Genomic DNA, 11,522 nt, shown 5'->3' with positions numbered 1-11,522 from the left:
AAAATAAAACAATACATTATCCACAAAAGAGGCGCTACGTGCCTAGTTAACAGAAATAAATCACATAATTTAGAAACTAAAATTACCCATAAACAAAACGTGAATCGCTTTTCAAAAAAAAAATCGCGATGTTTCGTGTTAAACAATTTATATAAATATTTTCGGTTTACCATATATTTATTTAAGTCTTCTCTGTTACATGTCAGGACTTACAAATGAGACTCTAGAATATGGCGGCCATCGCGTCATATCCTTAGAGAGTTCATTCGTTATCGTCTTCCGCAGTCCTTTTACTGTGTTGCTGCCCTGATGTCACGTTGGGAAAAGGCAGGGCTCGGTCTCGCCTGGTCATATGACCCCCTGGCCGGTCTGTAGCACACTGCCTGTCCAGTCACCTTAATCATGGACTTTCTTCTTGGGAACCCCTTCGTCTCCCCAGTTGGGCAGCGCGTAGGTAAGTACGTGGAGGGTAGTCACGTGATACATGAGGGGGCTATACTGCACTTCCGTGTCACGTGATTATGCCAACACTAGAAACACTAGAGGTGGGGCAAGGGTCCCCATTGTCATATGTTATCACAGCCCTGTCAAGTTCCAGGAGTTAGTTTAACGGATTTTAGTGGGTGTCACTACATCGCCACACTAAAATGCATTGCCAGACATTTTTAGCTCCTCTTCAGCTTTGCACGAGGATATTTGATCTCGGCTGTGGTATGTGTAAAGCCAGCGCCGATCTGCTTGATTTTTAAGCAGCGACCGAGCGGTGTTAATGAGCTCTGAGAGATGACCGTGGTTGCCAATGGAAACATGATCTGGGCTCAAATGTTTAACAATGTATATTAACCTGAAGTTTGACCACCTTGTGTCTCTCCAGAAGCCATCTCTCTTAGCAGCATTCTAACATTAAAATGTGAAGCTGGTGCTCAGACAAGAAACCTGCAGCGCCATAAGGGCTGGCAAGTTCGATGTACTTAGTGGTCTGCCTAAACTTCCTGGTCTGCAGTGACACCGCAGCTGCCTGGTCAGTGCACTCACATGGCAGGCGAGATCGTCAGCCAGCACTGAGACCGCAGAACAGACTGAACATTGTGTTTCTGTAGTATATTTCCATGCAATATGGGATTCCCGACTAGTGCATTAAAGGTATATTAAGTAGTCTCTACGTGTGTACATAACGTTCATGTTATATGTGTGAGCGCGTGATGGAAGCTTGTTTGAGAGTTGTGAAGTTGATGATTAAGGCAGCAAGAGCTTCTCATAGTGCCTATTGGTGGCTCATGTTAAACAGTACAGCATGCTCGTTCATTTATTGGCCTCCCTACAGAATGCACAGAACAATTGTTAGCCCTTCCTTTATTCTATTCTATTTATGTTAGTGATGCAGTCCTTGCACACATTAAACATTTTACTTCATTGTGCCTTCCCTATCAGCATATGCCTTTTCCAGATCTGTTCCATTAGTTTTTTTATGCAACATATGCCTCATGTATAGCACGCACACTGTTTACCCATTCACATCACATCTTTTAAGCCGCTAGCAGTAGTGATGGCCGCTAAAGTATTGCCGACAATAACCTACGCAAGCATAGCTTTAAATGTCAAAGATTCAAAACCTCTAGACTCTCTACAAACGAAGACGTATAAAAAAGTTTTTAGTCTACTTCGGAATGCAACCGGCTCGGGTACAATTGGAATTTGATCTCTTCCAACAGGAGATGGCGAGAAAATAAGCTGCAATTAAAACTTGGTACAAACTTTGGCTGTATCGATCCAGTGTTTTACATGAGCCCTGTGGCAAGCTCAGGAAGTCGATCCAAGTTCAAGTTACGGCAAATTCTTGAAAACCGCATTTAAGGAAACCAACACAAAAGAACTCTGGGCTCAGAACCCCTCCTTCCAAGCCTTTCACAGAGTGACAAATAAAGCAGCCAAACTCTACTCATTATTAGAAGACAAAAGCATACTAGCTAAGCGGTGCCATGCCTGGATGGTTCTCCAATCTTACTCATCAATATGCCCGGTGGACTACCTAAGTACAACATATTCATCTTACCTGAAACGAAACCTAATGGCTATTAGATTCGGGGCACTACCAAGTTTGGCCGATCAACCAACATGGAAGTACAATGGCCCTGGTTTGGCGCTCAGACAGGGACTGGGAGATTCTGCATGTTCTCCACCCTGGCTGTGCATTACAGCCAACTGGAGAACATGCTAAGTGTGCATGACTGGCCGGCCCAAGATGGTTGACCAAACCGTCATGTGCACTTAGAGAATCCCCACCTCTCCTTCCCCTGCGACAGCCCCCCTCTAACATTAAACCACTCTGAGCCAGTACAGAAAAATAAAATGATTTTATGTTATCATTTTCTTTTAATTTTTTTGTTCTGCTCAAAAAGCAGTGGGGTGACGCTCCTCTGCCTTGGTGAAAGAGCTGCTGCTGAATAGACTACGGGAAAGAAAATGCTGTATAGAGAACGAGAGTGAATGAGACTCATGGAACTTCATACAGAAAGAGTAATATGATAGTGTTGAAGAGGAAAGAGATTTTATTCATTTATTTTTTATTTATAACGTTTTATATAGCGCATACAAGATCCCGAAGGATGTCAGAGCGCTTTACATTAAGTATGTGATATATGCATGTGAAACATCTCAGCAAGATGCTGGGAGAGAAGGGCTTATGTGGCTAAAAGAGGGAGAGACTGTAGAGGAAAGGGGAGAACAGAAGTGATTAAGATACTTCGAAGACCAGTCAGTACCTCTTACACAGAATCAGTAATGTTTTTTTAAAAGTCCATATTTTCAGGATTGAAACATTTTGTGTTCTAATTATTTGCAGCAAAATCATTCTTCTTACTCCTTGACCTAATAAAGCTAACAAGCATTGACCGCACCAATAGACCTGGTGTTCTTTAGTGTGATAAATATGTCCTAGGTACAGTAATAGAAAACTCACAGCGAAGCATTTAAACACTGGCCATTGCTTTGATTTACTTGTGTGAAGCATTGCACATACTCATCCATAAATAGATGTGCTATAGGACACTCCCAGAGTATGTGTAATATATCTGTGCTAGTTTATCTACATCTGGGGCACTCTGGAGATGACTTTTGGATACATTCTGTGCAGCATAACTGGGGTCAGATAAGCATGATGCACGATGTTAGTTTGAATGTATTGAAAGCGAGCATTCCGGGAGACTTTCTGCACCACCTTGACTTATTAAGCCCTAAGTGGGCACACTGTGGCAAAGTGGCCATCCGTTCCCACAAGTCCTGCATGATCCACCTATTAGCAAGAGAATTTTTAGAGTTCGCAACACACCAATCCAATGAACTTGTATTAATTTTGTTGAATATTCAATACTCTTACCACTAGTTTGCTCTAACCCATGATTTTTGCTAAACAATTGTTGTACCTTGCAGTTTGTGTACCACAATTTAATCTTGTATGTGTTAGTCAACCACATTCACAAATCTTCAGAAAGGAACAAAAAAACAGCGCTGTCTGTTACCGAGCAATAGTTTCATGAGTTTGCTGGTATAACTGTTTAAAATCTATGCAGCTCAAGCACAATGCCCAACTAGCTTCAAAATAAGATTCTCAACATTCAGTAGCCTCTTCAAAAATATTTGACTTATCTTAATTAACATATGAATCCCATTTTGGCAAGTCATCAAAAATATTTTGCCCATCAGTACCCGGGGCACACCATAAGAATAAACTTGCACTACGATTTGCAATTTTGACCATCAGTAGCAAAGATGTAGTTGTTACAACTCCTACAACATGATTTCCATTTCTGGTGTGGCTCAGCTGTGTCAGGTGTACACACCCAGTCTAGGCGCTCTGGATGGTTTCCAGACTGATCCCCTATTATGTCTCTATGAGCAGCCTGAAAAGGTTTGCTGTATTCATTCTGGGGTCCACTAGTGCCACAACTCGCTTTGCAGGTTTGGGAACAAGGACAGTGTAGTAAGGTGGAAATCTGACTATATCGTTACCCCCACTTTTTGCCTGGTGTTTTGCTGGTTTTCGACTTAGTTGGACTGGGACCCTGCTATTCAGGGCCCCAGTCTATCTGCTTTCTCTAAAAAATGGACTCCATGTACTTTAGGTACATACCAGATTGGTTACTGGGTCACTCTTGTGAGCCCCTGTATATGGTACCTTAGGTACTCAGGGCATAGGTGCACCCTAGGCCTACTAGGGGCTGCAGCATGTATTGTGCCACCCCTGGTTAGCCTTCCAAACTGACACCACAGGTCTGTACTCACAGCCTGGGTAAGGCGGTGTAATCACCCCTTACTTAGATATAGTATATCTATATCTGCCTTATATATAGACACATAGTGACCTATAAGTCACTCCTATGGCAGACCTTGACAATCCTGGAGGCAGAATGCTTGGTTTTGTGTGAGAGGGTGCCCTAGCATGAGCTGAGCCCCTCTGCAGCTTTCAGAACCGTCTCCTTAGCTGTTCTATGATATAGCCATACCATATACTCTTAAGTGCATTATAATCCTCGCGGTTAATGCTTACTTTGGTTTGGCTTTATCAAAACATGTTGTGTAAGGTGTCAAACAGTTTGGAATACTACCCCCCCCCCCGCCAATTCTGGCGGCGGGAGTAGCATTCCACCCTTCTAGAGGGAGAAGACCTGTAGTTACTGTTAAACCCGGTTAAAGTTAAACAGAGCCCCAGCATCACAAAATGGATGCTGCTGCCACAGGTACGAGTCTGCCCTCCTGCTGCTGGACGAAACTCCTGCAGGGGAGGCCTGGACAATAGGTTTCCTGTCCAGGGAGGTGCTAGCACCTCCCCAGACAGGCTTTAGTGTATTGGGGCAGGGAGGGTTGCATTCAGTGAATGCTTTTCAGACACTGCATGGGGCACACAAGGTGCTCCATGCATTTCCCAGTTCAAACCGGTTGCTGGGGCACTCAGCACCAGCTCTGGCGCGAAACTGGACAAAGGGGAAGGGGTGTAACCCCCCACCCCTCTCCCCAGGTCCACCCATAGGAGGGACCTTAGAGTTAGTCCAACACCTAAACTTGCTATAAGTATATAACCCCAGTCCCTAGGACTTTAGGTTACCCTGGACGAAACTCTGATACATAATTCCTGGACCTTCGACATTCCATTTCGACTGGAAGATGGAAGAATCTCCCTTGTGGTCAAGGAGTGACCACCCTGTCCAAACAGGCACCAACAGCATCTTTGCCGGTCTGCATTTTCGAGGCTCCCACCGGATCCCGAAGAATCTGCGACACAGGACACGGACTTCCAGACATCTCTGACGCTGACCTGCGCTCCCAGCAAAGCTGAGACCTGTGGCAGACACGAGAGACCGGAACTCCTGGACATCTTGCAGTTTTGCTACTGCACCTACTACCTGAGGAATCCCGAAGTTGTGCATTGGGGTATTTGAAGCCCCTACCCCGAGCACCTTTTGCACCGAAGCTCAGAGGCCCACACTCCACGAGTGCCCCATGGGCCCGCTGTGTGCATTTCAGCTCGACGTGTCTTCGCGGTTCCTAGTCCGTTGGCTAGTGAGCCCCCACGAAGACCAATCTTAACTTTCTTCATCTTTCCTGGTTGCTCCAGGCTTGCTCCAACTCCTCTCCAAAGGAGGAGTTCCTCAGACCTTGCTGGTCTGCACCGAAGCCCATCTTGACATCTTGCGTGGATTGCATTTGCCTAGGCTTGTTGGGTCCAATCCGGATACAGACACCGCAGTCAACTAGATCCTTCGTGGGACAGCTCGAATCCAGCTCCAGGTCGTCGTAGACGCCTCCTGGTCCTCGTGGCTGAAGAGACCAGCTTCACCTTCTCACCTGAAATCACCCGACATTGGCTGGCATCTTCCTATCGCCATCCTGGTCACTGGCTAGTGGTTCAGACTCTGTCTCCTCTGCTTTCAGGTGCTTCACATCTCTGATCCACCCGTGGATCCACCCGGACACTTTTCCTCTGGTCGCCTGCAGAACTTCTTTGCTGCTCTACACAGGAATCGACGACGAAACCCGACACCAAAAGACACCTATGCACCCGGCTTCCCTGGGTGAGGTAACACAAGTACTCCGGTGCTCCCGTGGGTCTTGACTCTCGAAGTGTCCTAGTCTAAAAGGGTTCCATCGTAGTTCACCTTGAAGTGCCCTTAAATTGTAACTTTGCAACTTGTTTGTTCTCCATAGAAAGTCAATGGTAACCCGCGGCTGTGTTTAGACAATGCACGCATCTCCCGTGGGCCTCCTGCATCCTAACCTTGGTGGTTCTAGGCAGCCCCAGTGATTCCACAGGCCCTAGGCCTGCTTTCTAACTCACACGTGGTTCTTAAACCACTATTTTAGTATATGGTTTGTGAGGCCCCTAGGGAATAACGTATACTGTGCAACTTATAGTATGCTAATTAAGTTCCTTGTATTGTTCTTTTACCTCTGACCTCATAAAGAGTCCTGAGGGGTTGTGTTTAGAATAAATACATATATATTTGATATATACCTTGTGTGGTGTGCTTTCATTTGATCATTCAAGAGATTATAATTGGTAAAACAACTTGCTTAACTCGTCTCCAAGTCTTAGCCTGAAGGCTGCTCTCCACAGCTACCACAGGATAGCTTTCTATAAGGTTGACTTTATAACCTACCATCAATAAGGGTCGTTTGGACTCGTGCAAGGTGCCCACTAGAATAGTGGACATCATATACCAGGCCAACTTCTCACAGGCAGCATTTAAAATCACAATGCTTTCTTTCCATTAACGGACGACCGTAGAAGCCCGACAATCTTTTTGGCGTTACTGTGGGATGTGATGCAAATTCAAATGGAAGGGCGGCCGATAGCAAATGAGCCACAGGAATGGGCAAGTAAAGTTGAGGTCACATTCTGCTCATACTACACTTAAAGCCACCAGGTGATTCTTTCATGTTTCTTTCATGTTTGTTGCACATACCCAGTTCAATTTGCTTAAACCCATCCTCACAAACATGCATAAATTGGGGGCATTGTGTTAATTTTCCCTGTCTTTACTTACTACTTGTTTTTCACAGTCTAGCCTCAAGAAAGCAGTATCAGAACAATATTGTGCTTTTTACGATGATATAAAAATCACATTTTTCAGTAGCTCTCCTTGCCTATTTACGTTGGTTGATACCAAGGTGGTGCAATCTACTATCTCTGTCATTTCTAAAATTATGTGTTTTATCTTGTGATAGCTTGGGGGTGGGGGTGAGATATAAAAAGTTAGAAAATGAAATAAACACAAAAGTGAAACCTACTGGATGTTAAAGTACTGCAGGTTGTAGAGAAAACCCTAATCTGACATTTTCAATCATGTGGCAATTGGGCAGTTTCCAGTAAAAGGAACTCCATGGAAGTGCAGTTTAAAAGAGGTTTCTGAATTTGAGGTAGGTTGATCTGTCCCCAATATGAAGATCCAGATTGTTACAGAGTTTACACCCTTGTACTCCCAGTGAACCTGCATCATGTTTCAGGGGTCCGAAAGGTCATCAAGGGATCACATGCACAGATGTAAATTGGTTGCTCCTGGAAGAAATTTAACGGAGGCCATCTTTTTAAGATACAATGGGCTTTCATTCCAGTAGGGCTTACGTCTAATGCAGATTGTGTTTTGTTTTATCTTGGATCCCGCTGAGAGTAAGGGTTGTTTGAACATATGTAAGCCTGAGCTATGCCTTCTTGGACTCCATGGTCATCAGGGGCATGGGGAGCAGTTGCGTGCTTTATTGACTTACCACTCGTTCTGGCCAAAAGTATATTCACAATGCAGTGGAAGGCCGCTTACTCCCTGGGCCAGCATTGTGGTAGATGGCAGTGCTGTGATGTGCCACGGCGGATTCGCCAGCACTGTACAGAGAGGAGCTGCAGAACCTTTGACGACGTACCCTAGGCTACCGACTGGGGTGACGTTTTGTATGCTTTTCGGAGTGACTGCGACTTGTAGCCACCACCATTACATGCACCAACACATATCCATCTGTGGGGAAGGTTGGGTTGCTCCTGATGGGGCGGGCACGTAGTAATCCACACACCAACATAAATGTGAATGCAAAAGTAGGCCTTATACTGTTTGTTAGTTGCTCTGTATTCTTGAAATCCCATATTGGCAGAGATGGCTTCCCATAGCCTCAATGCCTTTTGACCCTGTACTGACGACATTTGCAATGCATGTAACACGGTGGACAATGTTTTTATTTCTGTCATATGAACAACGTTTTGCATTGTATTAAAACTCAATGAAAATGGGGGGGGGGAGTCAAAGTGGTGCAGAAATAAGGGCCAACGGTGTAGTGGATTTTAACGAGTTGGTCCTAAAATCCGAGGAGGTAAGAAAAAGTTTCTGCAATGTAAAGTATTAGGGCTGGGTAAGCAAACTTTGGTAATCACCAGTCCATGTGCATTTGTCGCTTTAATTAATTACTGAAGGCCAGTACACAGGATGCTGATAGAAATCGTGTTCTCAAACTAGTGTTTGGTGGAGGTGGTGGAAGAGGAGATGTTTATTGAAGGAACATAAAATTATGTTATCTAATTATTCTTCAGCAGATTTGCAGTATAGGGGACCTGCAGGTAGCATCATGGATTTGGTTACTAACAAGGGCATGGATGTCCTTTTTTCGAAGTTTGAATTGAATTTGCACTTTTTTCTTCATTGAACTTAAAAAAAATTGTATTCATGCATCAGCAACAATATGAAACACTCTTATTAATTCCATATTTGTGGTCACATACTTATACAAGCAATAATGGAGAGCATCATACAACATAGACCCCACAGTTTTAAAGCACTTTATTCCCATTTCTCTTTTGCCAATTGGTTTTACAGTGCTAGAAAATTAAGTGCCAAGCTCCTCTGTAAACATCTGTGTTAAAAATGGGGGTCTCTAGTTGGCAGGTTTTACACTGTCCACGAAGGGACCCTTCCTTTTAGTCAGGATAAGGGAGTTACACTTCTGAAATAACTTCTGCTCTCCCCCTTGGTAGATTGGCATTAGCAGTTAGTCTTATCTCAGAGGCAATGTGTAAAGCATTTGCACATAACACACAGTAATACAATGAAAACACTACTAAAAGAATACCACACAGTTTTAGAAAAATAGCCAATATTATTCTGTGTAAAACAAGACCAAAACAATAAAAATCTACCATACAGTAATAAAGATATGTCTATTGCAAGAATAGACTTAAAATACAGTTCTTTTAAGCCAATAGCTCTGTCTGAGGCTATCAGGGTGTTTTGAACAAACAAATCAAACAGGTCACACAGACCGTGAGGTTGCGGGCAGCTACGGTGTCGGGAAGACCCGCAAACAGTACCTTGGAAATGCAGGGCTTCATGGACTTTGCAATGAGCTCCGAAGAGGCTGCGTCGTCGTAAGCCGCTGGGTCCTTGAAGTCACATGCTTTGCAGATCGAACTCCGTGAAGTTGAAGTAAGGAGTGCTGGTGTCGGCAGGTGTCTGGTTGCGGTGCAAAGCAGAGCAGTGTAGTTTACGGTGCCCTCAGGTTGCGGTTCAGACAGCGGCTCAGTTACGGAGTCCAGTGACACCTGTGAAAACAGGGCTGTGGTACAAAGTGGGGCGGTGCTTTGTTGTGGTGCTTACAGGTCACGGCGCAAGCAGCGCCGTTGTTGAAGCATTGTCTATTGGTAAACCCAAGTCTGTGATGCAATGCGAAGCAGGGCAATGCGGTGTGTAGGGCCCACAAGTAATGGTGCAGGCAGTGGCATCAGTTGATCATCTGGAGTTGATGGCGCTGGCCTTAGTGGACCAAGGCTGCGGTATGGTACGGGGCAGTATTTCGTATTCCTTACGAGCGGTGCCCCCAGGCCACGGTGCAGGCAGTGGTGTCGTCGTCAGCTTGGAGCGTCGTCATCTGTGAGACCAGGGTGGCGATGTGAAGCAAGGCAGTATGATGTGTGGTACACACAGGGCAAGCAACGGCTCAGTGGAGGCGTCCGACTGCGTCGATGAGACCAGGATTGTATGGCCAACAGGTGGCAGTGGCGTAGTTGAGCTGCTTTTTCTCACTGTGGCACATGAAGCACACCGTTCCAGTGTTGTATGTCGATTTAGATTCCGAATGAATTTCCAGATTCATGCCCTTATATAGGTATAATTCGCATTGCCCTTATATAGGCATAGAAAACCAGTCCTTATTGAGGCATAGCCCATGCTACCCAAATACAGGCATGGCTACTTCCATCCGTTCATCTACGTCACAACTATTTCTTGGAAAACCAGACTCTTAAGCAGAAGGGACTTCCCCTAGCCTGGGTATAGATTTCTCCAAGAAACTCATTATTATGCATGAACAACTATTCCTGAGGAGTTCATCCATGATGTTCATATGCCCGACTTTTAAGTCAATACTGGCATTCCTAAACACCTTCAAGGTATAAATATACCTGCACTTGCTATGGCAAAGCACGGTGTGGTTCGGTGAAGTTTGACTACCTACTTGCACGATGCAGCTCGCTACAGCAAGTGCCGAAGGAAGCCAACTCTTCAGTTGACGCGCTGATGAGAAGCTGTCATCCTCCTGCCGAGAATCCAGCTCCAATGCTTTCGACTCCCCTTGCCGGGTGTTGAGAAATCGAGTCCGAGACAGAGATACCAACCTCGCTCATTCTAAGGTATGGAGCTGATTAGAACCTAAAGAAACCTTTGTCAATTCTTGGCAGAACTAAACCTATGCCAAAAAACTATCACCTACTTCTTGCCTGGTACTAGACCTAGGTTAGGTACATTGGGGTAGGCGTATTTTAGAAGCACCAGTTGAGTATTTTAGCCTGTTATTTATGGATTTTTACATGTCAGCAACAGGCAATGCTATTACAGTATTATTTTACATTACTGTTCACGCTGTATGCATTATTCGTTGCATTCTGTCTAACAATTGTAGCAGTTCATATCTCTTGCATGAGAAATAAGACTGTTCAATTAACCACTTTTATTGAAATGCCTGTCTCTCTATTTCTATGCAGCTCTGTAGAAACGAAGCATGCACGATTGACTGAGTGAACTAGTTATCTATTGTTTCCACAACTCTGAAGATATGTTTTGATTCTAGGGGAAACAAAGTTGTCATGTTTATGCGGATGTCAGAAACGAATCCCTTTTTGTTTATTCAAGAACGTTTCTAGTGACCTCTGAGTTAGCTCGCACACACAATTAAGTTTAGTATACTCGATAGAGACATACTGACCTCAGTCCTATGTCATATCTATAGTGTATATTATTCCAATGCGCAGAGCCTATTAGGAATATAGGAACTACACTACATGGCGCCCAACGTTTGGTAAGGCACTAATTTAACGCTAGATACTGGAGTAGCTTAGTCGTGCTTTTCTCAAAGACCTCTATACTCCAGTAGACATATGGAGTGGGTAAAGGGATAAAATCCGCCATAGCGGAGTAGGACAAAAAATCCTATGTATTAGCTGTTTAGTTTGTTCAACGTTGAAGGATACAGTGTTCCAAAATATTGTGCACCTT

The 11,522-nt window shown here is 44.5% G+C and overlaps 1 protein-coding gene across 3 annotated transcripts in view; it reads left to right on the top strand.

The window, feature by feature from the left end:
* Positions 1 to 274: 274 nt before the first annotated feature.
* TOM1 (target of myb1 membrane trafficking protein) overlaps positions 275 to 11,522 on the top strand; it is a 399,690-nt gene continuing 388,442 nt past the window's right edge. For 2 of the 3 annotated variants that reach the window (XM_078684131.1, XM_078684127.1), the window contains exon 1: positions 298 to 454. In XM_078684131.1, coding sequence (XP_078540257.1) covers positions 403 to 454 — 52 coding nt within the window. In that variant the 5' untranslated portion in view covers positions 298 to 402. Of the gene's footprint in view, positions 455 to 11,522 lie in introns of all 3 variants that reach the window. The other variant, XM_078684134.1, reaches the window with a different exon arrangement.

Source organism: Lissotriton helveticus, chromosome 1_1 (assembly GCF_964261635.1).
Source record: "Lissotriton helveticus chromosome 1_1, aLisHel1.1, whole genome shotgun sequence".
NCBI classification, from domain to species: domain Eukaryota; kingdom Metazoa; phylum Chordata; class Amphibia; order Caudata; family Salamandridae; genus Lissotriton; species Lissotriton helveticus.
This window is presented reverse-complemented; position numbering and strand designations above follow the sequence as displayed.